Here is a 24,107-nt window from a genome sequence, read left to right on the forward strand (position 1 = left end):
CTCTTCTCTTCTCTTCTCTTCTCTTCTCTTCTCTTCTCTTCTCTTCTCTTCTCTTCTCTTCTCTTCTCTTCTCTTCTCTTCTCTTCTCTTCTCTCTCTTCTCTTCTCTCTCTTTTCTCTCCCTTCATAAGGCTCCAGGCCCAGCATGGAGCCCAGCACAGGGCTTGAACTCACAGTCCTGAGGTCAAGATCTGAGTTGAGGTCGAGGGTCAGACATTTAAGTGACTGAGCCACCCAGGTGCCCCAGGTTATTCACATTTTTAATGAATATGTCAAATGAGGGATCTTGTATTAAATTCACATACTATTTTCCTTAATGTTGTGCTAAAGGAGTGACCTCAAGAGAACAGTTGTGCGTATGCTTATAACTTACAATCATGGCTGGGCATTCAGGCAAAGTCAAATCAATCCATATATTTTAAAAAGTTTTCCCTAATGTGAAAATACACTCTCTTTGTGACAGTGAGGCAGGTGGAGGCTGTTAGTAATGTTAGAATTTCGCCTGAAAGCTATAAATTCATACTTAAGTGTGGAGAATGCTGTTGGGATTTGCATAAAGATTGTGAATCATGGGGGCCCCTGGGTGGCTCACTTGGTTAAGCATTTGACTCTTAGTTTTGGCTCAGATCATGATCTCAGTGTTCTGGGATTGAACCTTGAGTCAGGCTCTGCGCTCAGCATGGAATCTGCTTTAGATTCTCTCTCCCTCTGCCCCTCCTGCTCATGCTCTCTCTCTCATAAATGAATAAATCCTTATAAAAAAAGATTATGAATCATCAAAATGTACAGAAAATTTAATCTCTCCTGAAAATCCTAAGATATTTTCTTTGGAAAGGTTTCACTGGCAAGCAACGAATCATTTAGTGCCATTTAAAGGGAATAACAAGTCCACCTCTAAGGCCTTTGAAAACATCACATCATAGTCTTTTTTGTGTTACAAAATTTAGTAAACTTTATTGAATGTCTGGTGGGTATGTATGCTTGAAGAAATAAATTAGATAGTTATAGGATGCAAATGAAAATAAAAGATGATATAATACCAAAATAAATGCCAGAGTGATTATTGTAAATCATTATGAAGGGCCACTATGAATTTTTTTATGTTCATATATTTTATGCTTATAAATACCTAGGTATAAAATCAGAAAAAAATGCAGTTTTCTAATATTTATTTTATTTTATAAGTCCACATTTAATATAAACTTTTAAAAATCCAAGTTGGTAGTTTATTACAGGTAAAGGGCATTGAGAAAAGACTGTACTTTTTAACAACATTGCCAGCATCTTAGGAAATTTTCCTGAACTTTAAGGAATAAAAAAAAAAAAAATACCCTCCCAAAGAAAAATTAAACTAGGCTGAGTTCAACAGGCAAGGAAAACTTAATTCAAGACTTTTGGAATAAGGGACAGTGACTGATCTCAATTCTGCTGAAACAGAGGACAGGAGGGTTTAAGTGCTAGAGTGAGCTAGTTGAAAAGTACTGGAGGATGTTAGGAGGAGGTTGCTCAATGTGATCAGGCCATCTGTGTTTGCTGATTGGTACTTAAAGAAGTTAGGCACCTATCCTCCCACAGAGACTGGGAGGTAGAGCACAATCTTTGATGGTTACATTTCCAATGGATGGAAGTCCTTAAGAAAGACATTACTGGGTTGTGCAACTGGCAATAAACTGATAGATTCTTATCTCAAAGGGGCAGAGAAAGAATTTACAATTGCAAGTTTTCTATAGTAAACACTATAAGAAAAGAGAGGTCAGGGGTCTAGAGTCAGAAAGAAGCCTGTCTAAAGTTGAGTCAGGTTGAAGGCAACAGTAAGAGGCTGTTTTGGTCAACCCTTCAGTTATATAAAGTTGCACCATATACATTGATAATACTTGGCCATTTTGACCTACAAAAACAATAGTTTCATATGGTTTGATCAAAGATCCTGAAATCAAATTTCTTCACATGTTATTCCTATATTCTTCAGAAGCAGGTAAATCTGGAATTGTTGTTTTTAATTATATTCTTTCTCACTCTAAAAAAGACTTAGGGAGGGTTTTATATTTATTTACATGCATGTATATATATATATATATATGTGCATATGTTTGTATATGTATGTGTGTTTATCAAAAACAGGTTAAAAATTAAACTTGCCCGAAAAGGTAAAAAAAGTTAGGATAAAAATGCAGACCTTGAAGCCTGGAATAGTTCTTAAAGAAATGTGACAAATTTGTTGCAGAGCTTCTCAGAAGTTAAAGCAAAGAAAGAAGGATAATGTCCCCATAGGATTAAAGCAACTCAGAATTTTAGAATAATAGTTTTCTTAGTGTTGAAACTTGGCACATTTTTGCTTTGAGTGCTCATAAGGGCAACATTTTTGTGTTGGTAAATATCCTGCTAAACCTTATAGCTGATTTCACAGGCCTGGATTTCACTTGTTTATTTATTATTATCTTTATTGACATCCCTCAATGCAAACTCTTGGCAAAACCCCAAAGTATAATTCAGTAAAAGTAATTTGGTTACATATTAAAATAATGACATCCAGATACACAGCTCTCTAAAAATAGAATTAAGAATTAAGATTATCTGGAATGAATTATATCAGACAATAGTACATACATTTTTATTTTTTTTTCTTTTTTGGTAATCGAACCCTTGATAAGAATCAGGTAATACAGATTTTGAGAGTTTGAAGTTACCAATTTTGGGAGCAGAATTTGGAGTTCCTCTGTCCTTAACAGTTGGAAGTCCATATGCTTTAACAATTAACCAAGGGCAGGGTGGACTTGAAAACCTCTTTGGGAATGTAAGGAGACCATTTAAGATATAGATCTTACAGCTGCTTACTCAACTGGCAGACAGGGTCTATTAAAATTAGAATCCATTAGAATTATGGTTATTTCTCTCTTCCCCTGTAGCTGCTCATATGCCCTTGTATATACTGAGCAATTTTCAGAGTGCATTTTATTTTGTTTTATTTTTTTACACGATGACATCTATGTTAGACGGTAAATTCTTTATGTGCAAAGACTATATTTTATTAATCTTGTGTCCTTCATACTTAGAGTCTGGTAAATAATAGGGCACACAAAATATTTTGTTGATTCTATGAATGATTTAAGAAAACTGAAGGAGTTTGATGTTTAACGTTATATATCAAATACGTAAAATTACCAACAAACCACAGACTGATTGCACCTCACCTCTGCCCCACATTTGTCACTTTGCAGTAGGTACAGAATCATAAAATATTGTGAGTAAAAGTCACCGAGTCACAAACATAATGGCAGACAATGCTAGTTTTCTCCCAATACCCACTTTTATCCCCAGTTTCTAATAGACACCTTGGTTTGTAGCTGCCTAGAATAATGGCTTCATTTTCTAGTCTCCAACAGAATAAGAGTGGCCAAGTGACTAAGCTGTGTCCTGTGAAGTGCAAGGAGAAATGTCATGTGTAAATTTCAGAAAGCATCCTTCTTTCCTTCTTCTTGCTGACTGGAACACAGAGACTCTCTGGAGCTCAGCAGCCACTTGGAACATGTAGGGGAACCACATGGTGAGAATGGTAGAATGACAAGAAGGAAGCCTCCATCTTGTGTGTTTATAGAATTGCTGTATCTTCTTTGGACTTCTTAAGACTCAAGATTTGTTTATAGGAGAGAGAAATAAACTGTCTTTTCTAAGCCACTCTGAGTTTGGAATTTTTTTTTTTTTTTTTAATTTGCAGCCAAACCTAATGTTAATAGTTTGGTCCGTATCTTCTTTAGAAATCCTTCCAAATCCCTAAGACTGGCTTTGCTCAGTCTTTTTGCTTCTATATACTCTGTGTAAACCTTTATTAGAAAACTTACTCCATTTTATTATAATCATTTTTTTTTTTTTTTTTTTTGCGAGAGAGAGAATGAGAGAGAGCACGAGAGGGAGGAGGGTCAGAGGGAGAAGCAGACTCCCTGCTGAGCAGGGAGCCCGATGTGGGACTCGATCCCGGGACTCCAGGATCATGACCTTAGCCGAAGGCAGTCGCTTAACCAACTGAGCCACCCAGGCGCCCTATAATCATCTTTTTTACATAAAACATTCTTTGAAGGCAGAAACATGTCTTATTTGTGTGTCATTTATCCTTATCCCTGAACTGTACCTGGGATAGTGTATGTACACATAGTATATCCTCAATGAATGTTTGTTTAATTGAACTGTACTGGGTTAATGACCTGAATTGAAGTCCCTAATACAGTACCACGGAGTTAATTGTGCCCTACAGAAATTTTGGTTCAAGATCATAGGACACACTGCAGAGTAGATGCTCATAAAAAGTGTGTGGAAAGGTTAGGTAAATACGTACTGCCTTGCCTCCCACATGTTACTCAATAAAAATTCTCATTTGCTTAGAAGTAGTAGTGAATTATTATTATTATTTTTTTGTTACAGCTTTGGACATGATAATAATTTGTGCCAAGGAGCTTTTTTTTTTTTTTAATGTATGCTATGGCCAGTTAGGATCTTTGTTTTGATCCTTTTAGTACAAGTATATAAAACTAATTTAGAGAGCATAACTGATTGACCATATGGAGAAAAAAATTGGTGCATCTAAAAACACATTCTGTTCTTTCCCTGTATTCTCTACTTCAGGGAATGAACATTGTATTAATCTTTAAACTTATTTTAAAGGTAAAGCATTCAGCTTATCATAGGGTTGATTTAATTTTATCTTTGGTTTATAATATGTCTTATATTTTGAGAAAAATGTATTTTTTGTGTGTCTTATACCATGACAAAACTATTGACCTGGATGAAATACGTTTGTGAAAAGTCATATAGACTGGGTTCTATAGATAACATTTTATTTCTTTTCTTTGTAGGTTATTTCAAACTGTAAGTGCATCATTCCAGCAGCAAAGCTAAAATTCCCAGTGGTCTTGTCTACTTGACCTACTCATTCCCTGTTCTGAAATCTAGAGAAAACTTCTCCACAAGACTCCTCCATAAATTGCTGCAATGTCTGTATCTAATTTATCGTGGTAAGTGAATTACCTTCTAACCTAATCCATATGCATGCACATCCTCAAGCAGTATTTTGTGGGAAAATTGTACTGTCAGAACTGGAACAGAGAAAGAACTTTAAAAGTCTGGTTTCCAGAGATTGGTGTCCTGCGTTAAGGTAAGGAAAGCTACCTAGAATTTAAACTTTAACACTTTCAGCACTGTGATATCTGGGGACTCTGGAAAGGGTTCATGCCTTTTATGAATCCCAGTGACATCCCATGCCTTTCTTTCCAAACAACCTAGTGGAGAGATAAATAGGAATCACACACTCATTCAGTGGTCCTAGCTACTGTTATAATCCCAGCTACAGGAAGAACAGGCTGCAAGGGAAGCTTTAAGGATTGGCTAGGTATTTTCTCATCAGTACTTTTCTTCAGACTTTCTATTTCAACAGATCTACCCAAACTAAAGGGAATAGAACTCTAATATGGAAGAGAAAATTCCATTATAGATTCATATCTTTAAATAGCTGGCATTCTGAATAATCTTTGACATCCAGTTCATGTTTAAATGCTGTTTGTAATTTAAAATAAGCGGTATGAAGATTTTTTTGGCATATAATCAACAACTTTTCTATGGCAACAGAGAGCAGTACTAGCAGGGATGAATTGGAAGCCATGTTTTTGGACTTTGGATTTTGTTTTTATAAATATAAAGAGGTGAATAAGTGATATGATACAAATTCACAGTATTCAATATGTGAGTATAAGAAAGACCTGGTAATATTGCCCATTTTCATAGGAGCCCATCTCATCCTTGTCTTTAATTTGTGCTGGAAATATAGATAGCATGAAAGACTGGTTTCTGCCACTTAGCTCCATCTGTTTATTTTTAGTTAAGTAAGCAATTTCTTTAGGGCAAAGGGTAGAATTATTTGTTTAGGTTTAGAGTAGTGTTTCCAAAGGACCCAGTTTTTATGGGCTCCCTAGAATATGTCCTTGGATTCCTACTGGGTGCTAAGGATCTCAGTTTGCAAAAAAAGAAATGAATTAAAGAAGCTAAAATATATTCTGTAAAAATAAATGAAAAAACTATGTTATGAATTATTACTGTAAAACATTTTATATTATTAAAATAAAATCGCCATTAAAATGAGAAAAAAATTCTATAGGGGCACCTGGGTGGCTCAGTCGTTAAGCGTCTGCCTTCGGCTCAGGTCATGATCCCAGGGTCCTGGGATCGAGCCCCACATCGGGCTCCCTGCTCGGTGGGAAGCCTGCTTCTCCCTCTCCTGCTACCCTTGCTTGTGTTCCCTCTCTGGCTGTCTCTCTCTCTGTGTCAAATAAATAGGTAAAATCTTTAAAAAAAAAAAGAAAAAAAGAGAAAAATTCTATAGAATGTGTGAACCCCTTCAAACCCCTGGAAGATATTTTTTTAAAAAGATTTTATTTATTTATTCGAGAGGGAGAGAGAAAGAGCACAAGCAGTTGTGGCGGGGGGTGGGCAAGAGCAGAGGGATAGGGAGAAGCAGACTTCCCACTGAGCAGGGAGCCCAGCTCAGGGCTTGATCCCAGGACCCGGGGATGATGACCTGAGCCAAAGACAGATGCTTAACCAACTGAGCCACCCAGGCGCCCCCAAGCCCCTGGAAGATATTAAGGATGCATTTATTTAAAGAAATTACATGCCTGGCAAATGCATGTGTTGGAGATGAATCTTCAAAAAGCCGGCTGCCTGCCAAAGAAGAAAGAAAAAGATGAAAGGGAAGGGACAGGAAGGAGAACGGGGAGGAGGAGGAGAATATAATAAGAAGAGACAAATAAGAAGCAGGAGAGGGTGGAGGAAATTAAAACACAGGTTTGATTGTCATATCTCAAGATAGGGTGTGATGTGGCCTGGTTCCCAGAATCAGGACAGGGCAAACATTTGAAGCTGTCCTTGGTATGTACCTTGGCTAACAGCTGACTTGATGTGATGTAATGGTTTAGTCAAAGGCCATCCCTTCAATGTGATGTTAGGGCCATTCAAGACACAGTGAACTCCACAAAGAGAAGTGATTGTATGTTGTGGTTCCAGCCCAGTTGTCTAGCACAGCTCTTAGAATTTGGTAGCTATTCTATACATTTATGCTGTGCAAATGAGTGAAAAAATGCAAAATAGGTAATTCAATGGCAAATAAATGGTTTCATTCTAAAAAATTGTTTTGATTGTGGGATATCTTAAAGAATCTGAATATCTGAAATTTGTTAGAATTCTTTCCGTCTCAAAGGTACGAATTTTACAGAAATCTTGTAAAAGGTTTTTACAAGGGTTTGGCTCTCTGTTTTGAAATTCAGAAACTAAGACATGAAGATACTGACTGACATTGGAAGAGAAACTGGTTTGACAGATTATTAATTTAAAATAAGATATGTAATGTTTAACTGCATGGGATGCTTGATTTGGCCTGACCAGTGCATTCTGTAACTGTGGTGGAAAACTTCATGGGACTCTAAGTCAGAGGACTGGCTGATGATCAAATGATCATTGCAAGGGGAGTCATATGCTTCCAGGGTTCAAGGAATCCAGCTAGGGACAGGGTACACCTGGGGCGATGGATGTATCGGCCAGACACTTCCATCTGTTTCTTAGGGCAGCTTCTTCATGTCTGGGAATTAGAGTAACACTGTCAGTCTTTATCTCTGTGATTCTTTTGAGTTCCACTTCTGCCAGACTCCCCTCTGTTTGGCTATGTCGCTAATGTTAGCAGAGTTTATTGTCAAAATCCACTTGAATCTGTGAACCGTTTGGTCTGCTTACCATGACATTGTACATATCTAACCCTATCCATGAGGTGATTTTAAAAATGGACTCTGAGGCTTAATGGAAAGGGGGTGCGTAATTGTGATCCCTGCATGCAATTGAAGAATTTAGAAATTCATGTTAACAACTATCCAAGAAATCCTCCCAGCTTTTAAATACCCAGTATAGGAAAATTATCTCTTTTGCATATTAAAAGAAACTTCCTTGCTCTAGTAGTTATGGGTATGACATTTGAAAAAAATATAAAGTAATTTGGCCCTTTCATACAGAATCTCAAAAAGAAATACAGTCTAGGAAATGTCTAAATTTCTGGGAAACTGTGCAGTGCCAATCAAGTAAGGAGAGTGGTAGGAATTGATTATAAGAATCACATGGTAACATACAACAGATGTTTCATGAATCTTCCTGTTCAGTAAATAATTGCCAGAGGGAGGCAATGATTGAATTGACTTTGGTTGAGATAGAGACAAAGGGATGTACAGAATCAATTGCAGACATCTATGAACAGGTGACAGATTCCAGGCTATGATCTGAGGGAAAGAATTGTTACTGGAAGCAGAGGTAATTAACAGGAGACACGAGGAAGCAGAGAGAGTTGAAAAAGAGTCTTATTTCTATAGCACAAAGAGGGAAATGGTGTGATACCAAGGGGTATTCGAAAGGACTCTTAGTGCGTCTTCCCTGATGATCATCTTCAACCTGTCTGTTTTTTAATATTTTTATAAGATTATATGTAATATAAATGTATAATGTATGTTTATATAATGTATATGTATATAATGTTTCAAAAACATTTGTTTCAAAACATTCAGTTTTTATGACATGAAAGCTAAGTAAATATTATCAAGAGTGAAGATTTACATGGCATTTACCTTGTACCAGACACATTTTTAGACGCTTTGTGGATATTAACCCACATACTCCTCACACAACCTTATTAGCGATGTAGCGTTGCTATTTGCATTTCCACAAGTGAGGATTTAGGCACAGAAACTTTAGTAGAAAGTTGCCCAATATGACACAGCCACTAAGTAGCAGAGTTAGGAAATGAACGCAGGCAGCCGGTTGGTACCCCTAACCACTTAACTGCCCATACAAAACAAACACTACCTGGTAAAGCGATACCTTTGCTATGTGTGTGTGGCTTCCAAACAAGTGCCCTGGTTCCCATTTCCAACCAGAATGTTTCCCTTAATTTCCTCAAATATAGATATCCTGGGGCCTCTCCTGGAAGGAAGTGAATATCTGCACCTGGGAACACTATCAGGCATTAGAATAGTATTGAGGGTAGAGTGCGGGTAGTGGATGAGCGCCCTAATTTCCTAGAGGAGGTAAAGAGGTTGTTGCCATCAGAAACTTAGGTGAACCTTCCACATTATATAAGGTGAGCTACCTAAACAACAAAATGTAAATCTTAGTTCTACTTGTCGTGTGACAGGCTAGGAATTGTCAGGTTTTCTTCATGATACAGAAGAAGCACAACAGAAAGATATCCGTACTTTGCTATAATTCGACTAAAATGACTCTTCCATTGCCCATCTCATAGAGACCCTCCACTACGAAATCAGGTACTTTCTACTCCCCTGGCCCTATTGCACCCTTAGTTTCCGTTGTATTAGTGTTACTGTACATATGTTAACCAGTATTCAGAGAGTGATCCTAGTGGTGGCTTAACTGATTTTGCCAAATGCCATCTTTTTGACACCTAATTGTTTTTTGTTATGATGCCTGTGCACATTTCAGCTTTTGTTCACAGCATCTTAAAGACGGTGGCACCTGATAGAGGTGAAGGTAATTGAACTAGAGCCAGGTATGGGAGAAAGAAGACACTGGATGAATGAAAGTAAGAGGCAAGGAGCCTGTCAAAATCTATTGAGCATCTGTAATGTGCTGTGCCCTAGGCTTACTACAGGGATGCTGTCTTAATGGGAAGTAATGATGACTCTTATAGGAGCTCATCTCTTAGCCAAGAAGACTAAGTAATCAAATAACTGACTTAATGTAGTAAGTGCTCTAAAAGGTACATCCAGGGTGGGGCACCCGGGTGGCTCAGTCTGTTGAGCTGCCGACTCTTGGTTTCAACTCAGGTGTTGATCTCAGGGTGGTGGGATTGAGCCCTGCGTCAGGCTCCGTGCTCAGCGGGGAGTCTGCTTCAGGATTCTCTCTTTCCTTCTGCCCTTTCCCCCATGGTCTCACCCTTTCTCTGAGATAAATAAATCTTTAAAAAAATAAATAAAAATAAGTAAAAGGTATGTCCAGGGTGTTTGGGGAAACAAAATGGTTATTTGTTTCTCCTGCAAGGGAAGAAATGGCTTATTTTTTAGGAGTGCAAATATGTCTCTTGCATTTACTGCTAAAAATAAAGGAGTATGCTAATTATGGAGAGTCAAACACTATAGAAAAATATAAAGCAGCAATAAGAAATGATCAAAATCCTACCATATGTAGAAAGCCACAGTTATAAATGCTGAGATATATTCTTTTCTACTTATACTCACAAAGTTTTGCAAAACTGAACTCAAACCATGCATTATATTTGACATCTTCTGTTTTCACTTTGTAATTTCCATGGTCATCTCTCTGATGGATATAAAGCAACATCATCATGTGTAAAGGCTGGGTCACATTGTACGCCAGTAGCGTTATTTATTTCACTCATTTAGATTGGACCTTTTCTAATTTTCACTTTTTACTATTGTAAGTACTTCTGTTGTGAGGAAAACTATTAACTACTGCTGGGTCACAAGGTTCTGTGTCATTCAGAGCCCCTGATGAGGCCCTATGTTGTTAGCTCTCTGGATTGCAGACATCAAGGCTAGGGAGAAAATACGTGTTTCTGAGAAAGTGTCTTATCAACTCATCTCCTTTTTTACTTTAGAAAAGGACCTGTATTATACACTAACTATTTTACCCGATTAGTTCCTTATAAATACTGAAGATGTGCTAATTGTCAAGGAAATATTTACTTAGAGCTAATTAATAGAGTTTTATTAAAAGTCAACAAACCATTCCATCATGGATGCCCATAGATTGGAAATACAGTAAAGTCTGAATTGTGTAAGTTATTGATGTATTGACTAAATTTAGAAGTGGTAAATGGTCTTTATTGAATATTGAATATGCTTATAGTATAAAATATTATTATGAATGCTGGCAAGTTCAGTAACGCTCTCTAATAAGAGGTGAAAACTAATTTGACTTATCTTCTTTATCCAAAACTAATAGTGTGTTAGAACCCTAGAAATGAGACAGATGCAAAATTAGAAGTGTAGATACTTTGTCAGATTATTCGCATTATAATATTTTCATTTAAATTCTTTAATGAATACAAGAAAAAGTGAATCCCTCTATATCATTCTTTGGCACCAGTATTTAGGAGGAAAAAAAGATTCTGGAGAGACAGAAACAGTCTATTTGTATTAAAGACAGGGGGAAAGTCAGAATCTTTTCTCAAAGGTTGCCTTAACCACTATTCTGCAAACTACTTTTCCTATTTGCACTGTTAAATGGCAGGCTCTCAGGGGCAATATTTGCAGTGGCAGAGGAAATAGAGACTTGAATTACCTCTTTTTAAAGGGCTCAGAACTCACAGTGGCGAGAAATGTGGGTCAGTAGAGAGATTGCAAAGGGAAATTTTTTACCCTGAGTTGTATAGTAAAGGGTAAAAGTCAGAATTGTCAACAGTCTGTTACTGGAAGAGAGAGAGAAAGAGAGAGAGAGAAATTTAGACATAAAAAAAAAGCTAATATTTCTAATTAAAAAAAGATGAGACTTTCTGAGTGATAGGAAAAGCTTAGGTGGCGAAATACTGTATTACCCAGGATGGTAAGCGCATGTTGAATGAATGACTATTATATTAAGGTGCTGAGAAGAGAGAGTGGGTTTGAGAGCCTAAAATTTAAGAATCCTCATATGAGTGGGGACGTTCAGCTTGTAAAGGAGTAGATCCAGAACATAGAAGAGTAAGTTGAGTTTAGGAGAGACTAAAGGGCAGATGACCTAGAGAGGAAGAGGAGAGAATAAAATAGCCAAAATGAAAACCCAAGAGGAATAAAAATATGTCTCCAAAATCACCTAACACTTTAAGTGTGGTGATTCGTATGAAAGTCAGTTTACCGAATTCTGAAAAATTTCAGTATGTCTTTCTAGTCATAATATGCCTTTTCAAATGGGGTGGGAGGGATGGGGTGGCTGGGTGATAGACATTGGGGAGGGTATGTGCTACGGTGAGTGCTGTGAATTGTGCAAGACTGTTGTATCACAGATCTGTACCTCTGAAACAAATAACACAATATATGTTAAAAAAAAAAAAAAAGAAGAAGATAACAGGAGGGGAAGAATGAAGGGGGGGAAATTGGAGGGGGAGATGAACCATGAGAGACGATGGACTCTGAAAAACAAACTGAGGGTTCTAGAGGGGAGGGGGTGGGGAGATGGGTTAGCCTGGTGATGGGTATTAAGGAGGGCACGTTCTGCATGGAGCACTGGGTGTTATACACAAACAATGAATCATGGAACACTACATCAAAAACTAATGATGTAATTATGGTGATTAACATAATATAATAATAAAAAAGAAAAAGAAAGAAATCCCTTCATTATAAATACGATTAATCCTATTTTGATTTGGACTTGACACTTTAAGTAAGCACATTATATTTTTAGTATCCCTGATCATGTTTGGCTTTGAGCTATGTGCCTTTAGAAATGGCTTTTTAAAAAGTTAAACATTTATAGGAAACCTGGATATTTTTCTCCATATATCAACCTCAAATTCTTTCTCCTTGAATAATCAAATAATTAGTAAAACAGATTTTTATTTTTGTTCTTAAACATTAATGCTAACTAGATATGAATCACATTTTGAAGAAATTTGGTAAATTTTGGTCAGCTTAGAGGAGTTTGTTTTCTTGTGGAGATAATGAATTTGGGTTTGCAGGTTCAATTCCCACAGAGACCAATTAGTTCTACTCTCTTCCCTGGCCAAAGCCTACACCTATAACCTTGACCAGCCCTCCTTCCCAAACTTGCCATTGGTCACAAGTCATTAGGAACAGGTGATTGATTATTAGTAATTTACAGTTAGTATTGGAAAAATATATTTATACACTAAAGTCAAGTGCTCTTCAGGGATTGATAATGGGCCCTATTATCTTCCTTTTGAATGTCATCCAGGTCTATAAACCGGCTTAGAAATGTCTTTTCATCATTCTCAGAGGAATCACAATTTACTTTCCTGTGGAAGACCTACAATGAATAATTACAGCAATATTTCTTTAGACTGTAGAAGATTTAACATAAAACTGGGCAGTCCATTTCAACCCTTAAAGGCTAGAGTTACTAAACACTAGCCCTTTTTGGACTTGAATAATTAATATAAAGGCCAGTGAATGGTCTATGAGATAATTTTAATTATAAAAGTTACATATGTAACTTTTAGGTATGTTATTTTCAGTATGGTCAAAACTAAGTTTTGTAATCTTAAACATCATTTGCTGTTGGTGCATAAAATTTTCAGTGATCATTTCATCCTGGTATATAACCCCCCCCCATTATCTTTTTTGTTTGTTTGCTTATTGGATTTTATTTTTTGTTTTTAAGATTGTAAAGAGAGTCTACCTTGATTTTAAAACTATTGCAGTGTAATTGAGGAAAAGAAAACACTTTTCAGCTCGAATGGATGGTCACTAAAAGGGTTAGATGTATTCATTTATACTTGCTTTTATGTTCTTTTTTAAAGAATAGGTTTGTTGTTATAAGTTTTATAGGACTTTAAAAGTAATTCCTGTGTGGTTAGAGAAATGGATTAGGTATAGTTTAGTTTTATCTAGACTAGCAGTACATTATTTTTATGTAAATTAGAAAATATTTTCTTACATTTATATTCATTCATGTGTTCATTCAACAAACACTTTTCAGTGCCTACAATGTGTAGTTTTCAACGCTGTGGATAGAATAGAATGATGAATGCAACAGAGGTCCCCACTTTCATTAAGCTTACATTCTAGTGCTGAAGACAGATATAAATTGATAAGCAAATATCAGATAGTGATAAATATTTTGAAGAATAACCCAGCAGAATAAAAAGATAGAGTGATGGTGAGGAACTGGCCAAGGAAAGCCTCTTGAGCAAGGTGACATTTAAGCAGAGAGGGAATAAGCAATGTAAGTCTTAGCAGAAAACCATTTCAGGTAGAGAAACAGGAAGGACAAAGGCTCTGAGACTGAAATGTACCTGTTGTGTTTGAGGAAACATCAAGGAAGCTGGTTTGGTAGAAACAGCCAGTAGAAGGGAGAGTCCCAGGAACTGAGCTTGTAGAGGTAGCAGGGGGACATGTAGATCATGAGAAACACTGGATTATATTCTAAATGTGATAGGAAACTTTGCCCTCACTGACCAGATTACAGGAGAAAATTCATCTAAAATGTAAATTCAGTGAAATTTAGTAATGGGAAGAATTGAGTGTTGAGAGCAGAGTGTTGATCTTATTTCTATTTCAAAAGGACCTCTCTGTGATCTTCAAATTATATGAAAGCAATTCATATTGTATTCTTAATATAAACACTCAGCAGATGATTAGTAAGAAAGAATGTTATGTAATACACTGTAATAATGAAAGAAAAAAAGTAAATGAAAAACCTTTTTCATGAATGTAGCCTGTGTCTCATTTATCATCCATTTTAAAAGATTCAACAAATCTGATACATCTGAATAATTAGGGACATTATATAAAAGATACAATAGAAATATTCTATATTCCGTTAAGGAGTTTTAGAGATCAATGAATGTTTTTGTAAATTGTGGAAATTGAGAATATCTTGTCCAACTTACAGTTCACATTTATTTTTAAATCTCTCACCATCATAAACTTTAAGGCTACTTCCAATATATGAACATAAAAGTTCATTAATCAATGAAGGGTCTCCTCCATACTGGTTGTTTAATGTAAGTGTGGTTTTAGTGAGGAACCAGATGTCATAGAGCATCAGTCCAAGTGCTAACATGTGTTCTAGAGAGAATGCTGCCATGACATTACCATGTGTCCTTCCTTGGAAAAGAAATTCACCTTTATTCTAAGACTATTACCTTTCTACACTTTTTGTGATAAAATATGGTTTCTTTTATGACACTGATTATAGATAGAAGTTAGGTTATTCCTTTTATGTCTTTACTTGGCAAAATAAAAGTTGGAAGCACAACATTGATCCCACGCCTCTCCCATCATGTGTGTGTTAATTTAATTGGACTATAAAATCAAGAAGTCTGGGACTTCTGGTGGACTGGGAATTTTTTCAAACCGGCTCCAATCCAGGATATTAATTGTCAATGGTACATGATCCAGATCAGAGAAGAAATCATCCATGGATATCTGCCACCTTCATTTGGCACTATGGGGTTGTAGATTCAGTGATTGAGAAAGCTTACAAATGACTTAATTACCTACAATGGGATAAAATGGTCTCACAAGAATATAATAATTGTTTTGTTACTAGACCTGGGCAAACTCCTGCCTATGTAAGGAGACGTGGCTAATCCGTCCTTCTTGGAGGCATCATTATCATGTGTGGTCCAGGAAGTCCCTCTATGGGGTTATAATGACTTCTCTCCTGCTGTTTATTTTTAGTCATGTTTAACATTTGTGTATTTCCTTCTCTTTTTAATAATTACATTTTCTTTATCAGATAGTGTTACAGTTTTCCTACTGGTGATTCAGCAAACTCATTTTTTATTATGGGCAAAATCTGTTCATTGCTCAATGCTGTTTGTTAAGTCTCCTCCCAAGTAATAAGACTATTTATATTTCATAATAAGTAGCCTTGAGCCTTCGAATGTGTTTTGATTCCCCAGAATTTGGAAAGTCAAATGCTCTCACATTCACATTTGCAGAGGTCACATCGATATTTGGTTAGATGAAACTATTGATTATAGATACCAAGTTGAACACAAGTGAAAATTTTCCTTTCATCTCGGTCTGCTTAGATAAAATGGTGCTTGAATTTACAACGTCATTGCTAAGTTAGTATTCAGAGCAGCTGAGCACCAGCAACAGAGACAGAATACCCTCCCCTGCAAGAGCCAGTGCATCAGGGCTCCGCGCTGCCGCTGGGAGCTTGTGGTAGAAGCCTGAAGTTCTGAGACATTGACCATCTTCTCTGACTGATAAATTTCATGTAGGAGGGCTAGTATTGCTCCAGATGGTTTTTCAGCTTTATACATACTAGCTTCGTAGACTCATGCTATAATCAAAAATTGGTTTTACTCCAGACATTTGACAAAAAAATTAGATGAAGTTAACTACTCTTCAGTTTTAGATTACTGATACAAAGCGCTTTCATGATTATGACAGAAAAAGTGGCAATTCAAACTAAGTGGTGTCCTTGGATGCATTTTCATTTAGACCTTTTCCCTGAGGTTTTTATAATATCATGAAATTGCATTCAGATACAGAATTTGCATACAATCAGGCTCATTGAAATTTAGATGATCCCCTTCAATCCATAATACTCTTTTTAGTGTTTTTTTTTTCCTTTTTCAAGTTTTTATTTAAATTCCATTTAGTTAGCATACGGTGTAATATTAGTTTCAGGTATAGAGTTTAGTGATTTATCACTTACATACAACACCCAGTGCTCATCACAAGTGCCCTCCTCAACCCATCACCCTTTTACCCCGTCCCTCACCCACCGCCCCTCCAGCAACCCTCAGTTTCTTCTCTCAAATTAAGAGTCTCTTAGGTTTGCCTCTCTCTCTCTTTTTTTTCTTTTTAGTGTTTTTATGGAAAACTAGCTAGATATTTGAAGTGACTGTAAGAATGAAGATATGAAAAGATTTAAAAGGCACCTATTAATTTGCTTTCATGGTGAGAGCTTTCATTATGTTTATTACTTTTAGGTTCTTACAAACTGAATAAGAGAAAGTAATTTTCTTGAAGTGAGAATTTGCTTGATATCCCTCCATACTTTTTCCAAATTTGGCGTTTGGAGAATAAAACAGACATATAAAATGCTTACTATATTTGACAAGTTGTAAATATGATCGATTGAAGGTAAGCATTGAGTTATAGCTGTTACCAGAAGATGTGTGATGAGATATGAGAAACTTCACCTCCCCAGTTAGAATGTACCTGGACAGCCACCTACTGGGACAGGGATGAAGTCATCCTACACGTTGTTGGCACCTAATACTCAATGGGTGCTTTGCACTCATGAATGGCTGAATTCACCAGAGCACTCAGTCTGACTCCCCAGCCAGGCATTGTAATGGGAAGTGTATTTATAGTATAGGTGGGAAGATTTGGTTAAAAAAAAAAAAATCCTACATGGTAACAGGAGATAGGTAATTCGACTGTCATAAGGTTATTCTGTGTCTAAAATATGCAGACATTTGTCACTGAACACTGAAGAGTTTTGTGGATATATTTTCTTTTTTTTTAAATTTTTTTAAAAGATTTTATTTATTTGTCAGAGAGATAGAGAGAGAGAGCACAAGCAGGGGAAGTGGCAGGCAGAGGGAGAGGGAGAAGCAGGCTCCCCACTGAGCAGGGAGCCCAATGTGGGACTCGATCCCAGGACACTGAGATCATGACCCAAGCCTAAGGCAGATGCTTAACCATCTGAGCCACCCAGGTGTCCCTGCGGATATATTTTCAACTCTGAATTAGAGCTATGGCTCATTTGAGCTAAGGTAAGAACTTTCTTGGTATTTAAGAAAATAAAACAGCCCTGTTCCTATTCTGTACTATTGATTTTTTTACACTTAGGAGAAATTTCCTCAGTTCCATGTTCTGAAATCTGCCCATTGTAACTGTCTCTTAGCCTTTTCTTATCATCATCAATTATTGGCTGTCATTGACAGGGCATGTGCCTAAAATCATAGAATATTTTCTAGAGGGAAGCTGTGAGGTCACAGAGGACGTTGGTTACAAAGGTGGGCTTCATGGACAAGGGCCAGTCAGTGGCAAAGCATCCTGTTACAAAGTAAAAGAAAAAAAAAAAGCGAAAAAGATAATATTGGTCTGATTTGGCTAAATTTCTTTCTTTAGTGTGAAATGATGAACTGCATAAGTACTTGGCATTAGAGTAGTCTTTCTTTCATGAGATGGTGATAATAAATGATAATTATTATCCCTGATTGATAAAAGCAGAAGTGTTTAGCTCAAAAGTCTTCAATTTTTTTTTTAAAGTCTCCAATTTTAATTTTCAGATTTATGGTTCTATAAAATTAACAGCCTGGGAACTACTTAATCTAATTTGACTAATTACCCAAACCATGAATCCCATCAACAGAAACCCCAACAAGTGGCAACCCAGCCTTTCCTGAAAACCCTTCCTATGAGTTCTTAGCCTCCATTATGATCTTGGGTTTCTCTGCTACAAAGTTTCCTTTACAGTGGATCTAAGGCTACTACTTTAGTTACTACCTTTTTTTTATTTCACCAAAATCCATATGTGCTATGTCTAATATAACATTTTCCCAAATGTCCTCTGAAGACCACTGATTTCATGGTATATATTAACAGGTATCATGAGGAAAGGTGGCGGGAACCACAGTCAAGTTATTTGGGGAAGCAGTAGTTCAAACAGTAGATTACTTCATTTCAGTACTTCACAAATTCTTTATTGGGCTGAGTCATTCAATAAATATTTATTGAGCATCTACTGCATGTCAGTCAGTGTTCTATATTCTAATCTATGTGGGAGATATTTAAGAGGAAGATACAATAATCTGGGTCTCCCAGATTTAGACTGTGGAGTCTTTTTTTCTTTCTTGTGGTTGGTGTTATTTGGAGTAGCACTAAAATTATTAGGTAAGAGCTGTATCTCCTTCCCCTCGTCTCCCTTTCTTTAAATTTTCTCAAATTAAACCTGTCGATTCCTTTAACTTTCAGTTACATAATTTCCAGACCCTTCTACTCTACTCTGGACATGTCTTAGTTTATCTTTGATTCTACTGAAAATATGGTAATAACACAAAAATCAGGTTTGGTTTGACCTAGTACAGCATGGGATCATTATCTTCTTTTTCTGACTGTATAATCCTGTAAGTGCAGGACAAACTCATTTTTTGTTTTGTTTTTGTCAGTTTTATCATGTGGTTATCAAATATGAGCTCGAATTCCATTATGAGCGCATGTCTATATCAAGCATCATCTTGTTACAACCAGCTCATCAACCCTGTCCTGTTAAGATCTTTTTGGAAATTTGTTCATTGGACTTTCAAGAAAAGCTGCCCACTCAAGTCTATCTTAAGTAGGGGCAGGTTTTTGTAGGAATAACTCTAGAAGAATGAGGACATGCATCTCAGTCACACAAGCAAGCTTTCTATACTGCAGAAACAGCAGCACAAGAAAGTGTCAGGGGAACGGGGACCCCTGTACCATTGGGTCACATCGAATTGAGAATGTGGTTCAGGAACTAAAGGCCAGTTGGAATGCAGTGATGTCCTAGTGACTGTCATTGCCTTCAGGAGCAAAACTTTATTGACCTCTTTTCCTATTCTCTGGCATTAGTCTGATTTACTGATGCCTTTCTTTGTGACCTTTTGATTCTGTATCTGGTAGGCCTGCCTAGTTTTATATTTCAAGCTCAAGAGCTGGCCCATTTGGTACACTGCGGTCTTGTGCAGTAGCTTTCTGTCAATCAAACAGTCCTACTACGGCAGTTCTAATCTACCATATGGCTCATAGCACAGCTTTGATTTTTGAGTATAACTCTCTTTGAGCTGATCAGGAGAAATTAATCATAAATGAAACCACAAGTAAACTAAATAGATTAGTGTAGAATACTGAATGGTTCTTAAAGTGTGGTCACTGGATTGGCAGAATCAGTATCAGCTGGGAATATGTTAGAGGCTCCACCCTACTGAGTCAGAAAACCTGGGGTTGGGATCCAGCAATCTGCATTTTATTTAAGCCCTCCAGGTGATTCTGATGCAAGCTCAAGGAGAACAGATGGTATAAAATTGTCTCCTTGGAGTCTAGATTTATAGTGTGATTACAAAAAAAAATTACTTTGGGTATAATTGATATGCAGAAGATCTTTCTGATAATATTTAACTAACAGTTTCAGCTGTTTTTTTTAAAGTTGCTTTTTGACAGAGGGAGAATATTGTCAGCATATAAGATCATGCTTTTAAGTAACTTTTAGTATATTCAGAGTTGTGCAACCATCACCACAATCAATAGAATATTTTCATCACCCCCAAAAGAAACCCCATTCCAACTGGCAGTCATTCCCCATTCCCTCCCTTTCCTAACTCCTCATTAACCACCTGCAACCACTAATCCACATCCTGACTTTGTGAATTTGCCTGTTCTAGACATTTCATATGAATGGCATCATATAATATATGATCTTTTGTAACTGGCTTCTTTCACTTCACATGATGCTTTTAAGGTTTCCATGTCGTAGCAGGCATCAGGACTCCATTTCTTTTCATTATTCCGAATCATTTCAAATGATATTCTTTTTTTTTTTTTTTTTTGAAGATTTTTTATTTATTTATTTGACGGAGAGACAGCGAGAGCAGGAAAACAAGCAGGGGGAGTGGGAGAGGGAGAAGCAGGCCTCCTGCGGAGCAGGGAGCCCGATGCGGGGCTCGATCCCAGGACCCTGGGATCATGACCTGAGCCGAAGGCAGACGCTTAACGACTGAGCCACTCAGGCGCCCCTTCAAATGATATTCTATCAAATAGATATACTATATCTGAATACAGACTATATTTTTTATATAAATAGATATACATTATTTATCCATTCGTCAGTTGATGGACACGTGGGTTGTTTCCACATTTTGGTTAATGTAAATAATGCTGCTATGATCACACATGTACCAGGTTTTGTATGGACATTATTTTCATTTATCATGGTATATAATTAGGACTGGAATTGCTGGGTCATGTTGGTAACTCTGTATTTAATTTCTTGAGGAACTGACAGACTGTTTTTCAAAGTGGCTGTACATCATTTTACATTCCCACCAGCAGCGTATGAGTGTTCCAATTTCTCCATATTCTTGTCCACATTTGTTATTATGTGCCTTTTTAATATAGCCATCTTTATTAGGTATGAGCGGTATCTCTGTGGTTTTGAATTGTACTTGTCTAATGATTAATGATACTGATATTAAGTATTTTTATATGCTTATTGGCTATATCTTTGGAGAAATGCTATTCAAATCCTTTGCCCATATTTCCATTGGGTTATTTGACTTTTCATTATTAAATTATAACAGTTTTTTAAATATATCCTAGATGCAGGTCCTTATCAGATATATGATTTCATGGTAGTTTCTTTTTTGATAAAAGCTTGAAAGACTATATATGATTTCTGTGTATGAAGAAGGAGATTAATGAGAGGTTAAAAAGTGATTTTTTTTTTTTTTGCATTGAAACACAAAATAGCAATGGTCACTGCTATGATAATTCAACATCGAATTTATCTGTTATTTATGGAAGATATTGAATTGATGGATTTTGCTTCAAATTTGTTTAGGAGAAAACCACTTCATAATTTTAAAGGAAAGAGTTTCCATAAGGAGTGGATAGCTAAATAATGAAGAGTTCCAACAGAATTAGAAGGAAACATAAACTAACATAAAAGAGGGTGAAGGCAAAATCTTAATGAGGTAGAAAACATGAGGAGAACAGTTCTGTAACGGCTGTCAGGCCACCTCTTGAAGCCCCTCAACCATTCTCAGATGCAGGTCCCAAACAAACAGGATGTATCTTTACTGTTCACATCATTTACTATGGCTCCAAATGAGACTTCTCTCTCTCATCACATTCTCTTATCAAATCATCAGGGTTGATTCATTCAGGAAGAAATGTTCCTTATTGTAGAATATTCTGTATTATTGAATTTTTTTTTATAGTGACATTCCGTTTAAGGCAAGCTTTTAGTTAAAAAATTCACTGGATGTTCCTTGCAATGAGTTCCGTAGCCTAAATATACCTCTAGTCATGCCACAACTCCAGGTGGCATATAGATGTGTGAAATGATTACTAATTTTAACCTCTTAGCTGTGGTAAAATTAATAAACAGTAATCTAGACATTTCTTTCTAAATTGTGAACTTCCCTCAAATGGCTTTCTCTTTGTTTTTATGGTTTCTATGTGAAGATTTCCTGTTGATGTGATTTCAATATCTGGAAAACAAATGTATGGAAATCAGACTTTTAACTCACTCAAAATCAGGAGACCCAGCTTTAAGTCCTGGCTCTGCAGGACTTAACCTGTGTCCTTCGTCAGCTCACATTCTCTCTGGACACTTTGTTTCTTCATGGTCAAGTTAAACCATTCCATTGAAAGGAAATTAAAAATTCCTTCCAGTTTTGTTAGTTTGTGAGTCTTTATATAGTTTGGAGTTGCATCTTCTCTCTTTGTCTACTAATCTACCTCCCCAAGTTTGATAGATAGATCGCATTCTGATTTAAAGATATAATGCACTGCATATTTTCTCATTGCTGACTTTTTCAATTGATTGTAATCCTTCAAATAGAAATCCTGATAATGTTTCCATCCTGTCCTTGAATTTTTTTCATGTTTCGTTGATCTAGACCTGCTTGCAAGCTGGCCCAGGCTCAGGCCTCACCAACGGCATTTACACACTCGCTACTTGGCCTCCTTCTCCACGCAAACTGTGATTATTAGTACTTCACTCTTGCCCCACAGCCTAGCCCTGTCAGAGGGTCCCAACAATTTGGTATTTTCTCCTCTACCCCAAATTATTCTGTCCAGGTCTGTGAACCACAGTGGTTTTTTGTTTTTGTTTTTGTGTTTTGGTTGGGAGGGTGGGGTTGGGGACTGTAGGAGCGCTTTCCATACTAAGTACTGTGCTAGGTACTCTGTAATATAAGCCCAGTAAGTTTTTATACCTGTCCTAGACGTTGGGTAATCACCAAATTATACACGAGGAAACTAAAGCTAATTCGGGTTAAATAATTTACCCACGTAGGTGGAAGGAAATGGTCTGAGCCTCTGAAAGGTAATATCCAAAGTCTTTGCTCTTAGCTACTCTGTTTTTGTGCATCTGGGATGACTCTGGGGAGGAAGAATACTGGACATACCTGGAAGGAACAACTTCAATGCTCTTTTCATTTTTTTCCCCTGGTTGCCTCCAAAGATGGAGAGGAAGGAGACTTGAAGAATATGGGGAAGGAAAGATTGATAAGCATATCTCTGAAGAGCATGCTCACTTCATTTGAAGGTGTCTATTTTAATGGAAATCATGTTTTCCCATTGTTAGTAATAAATGATCATAAAAGCAGTTGTCATTCCTTGAGTTGCTTGTCTAATGAGGCAAGGACACTGTTGATCAGTATTTTAATTAGGTTATAGCATGAAAGGTTTTTTTAAAATATATGTGAAACTTCCATGCATTTTACATAGTTAATATCATTAGTTTCTGTACATCTAAATGTATTTTCACTACCTGCAATAAGCCATGCTGAATTAGTTTGGAAATGTGTTATCAATGACATGTGTTCCATCCTCTAGTCAGCTATAAGATTGCATTAAAATGAAACATCGGTTGTAAACCAGATGTGTGCCTTGTCATTGCATCATTTGAAATACTACATTATGAAGGAATTGATGCATTGTTCACAAATCTGTCAGGTTGTCTTGCACATGTTTGATGAAAACAAAGGAAACAAACCATTACTTTACTGCACAGAGATTAGCAGTGAAGTATTGAGTGCACACTCTTGGCCGAAACATAAATAGATGATTAGGACTCAAACTTAGGCTTCATATAGCTAATAGTCTGGTGGAGGAGACAGATAATTGGTTTTCAATACCATGGGAATCATCTTTATTTGGTTTATCCTATTTACCTAAAGGGTCTGAACCTACAAATCACACAAGCCAAGTCAAAGCTGTTTCTAAGAAGAATTCTTTTATCATGTAGCACTTAGGATAAAATTAAAAATCACCAATAAAACTATAGAATGAGAGATACTTGGAATAATAGCATCTTCTCAGGAAAAGGTCCAGGGATTTTAAGTGTCCATAAAGTAATATAAACCAGAAGTGTGATGAGCTGCCATACCTATTTTATTTTTATTTTATTTTATTATGTTAGTCATCATACATTACATCATTAGTTTTTGATGTAGTGTTCCATGATTCATTGTTTGCGTATAACACCCAGTGCTCCATGCAGTACGTGCCCTCTTTAATACCCATCACCAGGCTAACCCATCCCCCCACCCCCCTCCCCTCTAGAACCCTCAGTTTGTTTCTCAGAGCCCATAGTCTCTCATGGTTCGTCTCCCCGTCCGATTTCCCCCCCTTCATTTTTCCCTTCCTACTATCTTTTTTTTTTTTTTTTTAA

At 36.7% G+C, this 24,107-nt stretch overlaps 1 protein-coding gene across 2 annotated transcripts in view; it reads left to right on the top strand.

Annotated features, from left to right (window-relative positions):
- The first annotated feature begins 4,846 nt into the window (after positions 1 to 4,846).
- The window catches only part of OXR1 (oxidation resistance 1), a 355,094-nt gene continuing 335,833 nt past the window's right edge, over positions 4,847 to 24,107 (top strand). Inside the window, exon 1 of one of the 2 annotated variants that reach the window (XM_021688747.2) lies at positions 4,847 to 5,005. In XM_021688747.2, the coding sequence (XP_021544422.1) occupies positions 4,983 to 5,005 (23 nt within the window). In that variant the 5' untranslated portion in view covers positions 4,847 to 4,982. The remainder of the gene's footprint in view (positions 5,006 to 24,107) is intronic. The other variant, XM_021688750.2, reaches the window with a different exon arrangement.

This window comes from Neomonachus schauinslandi, chromosome 4, assembly GCF_002201575.2.
Source record: "Neomonachus schauinslandi chromosome 4, ASM220157v2, whole genome shotgun sequence".
In the NCBI taxonomy this organism is placed as follows: domain Eukaryota; kingdom Metazoa; phylum Chordata; class Mammalia; order Carnivora; family Phocidae; genus Neomonachus; species Neomonachus schauinslandi.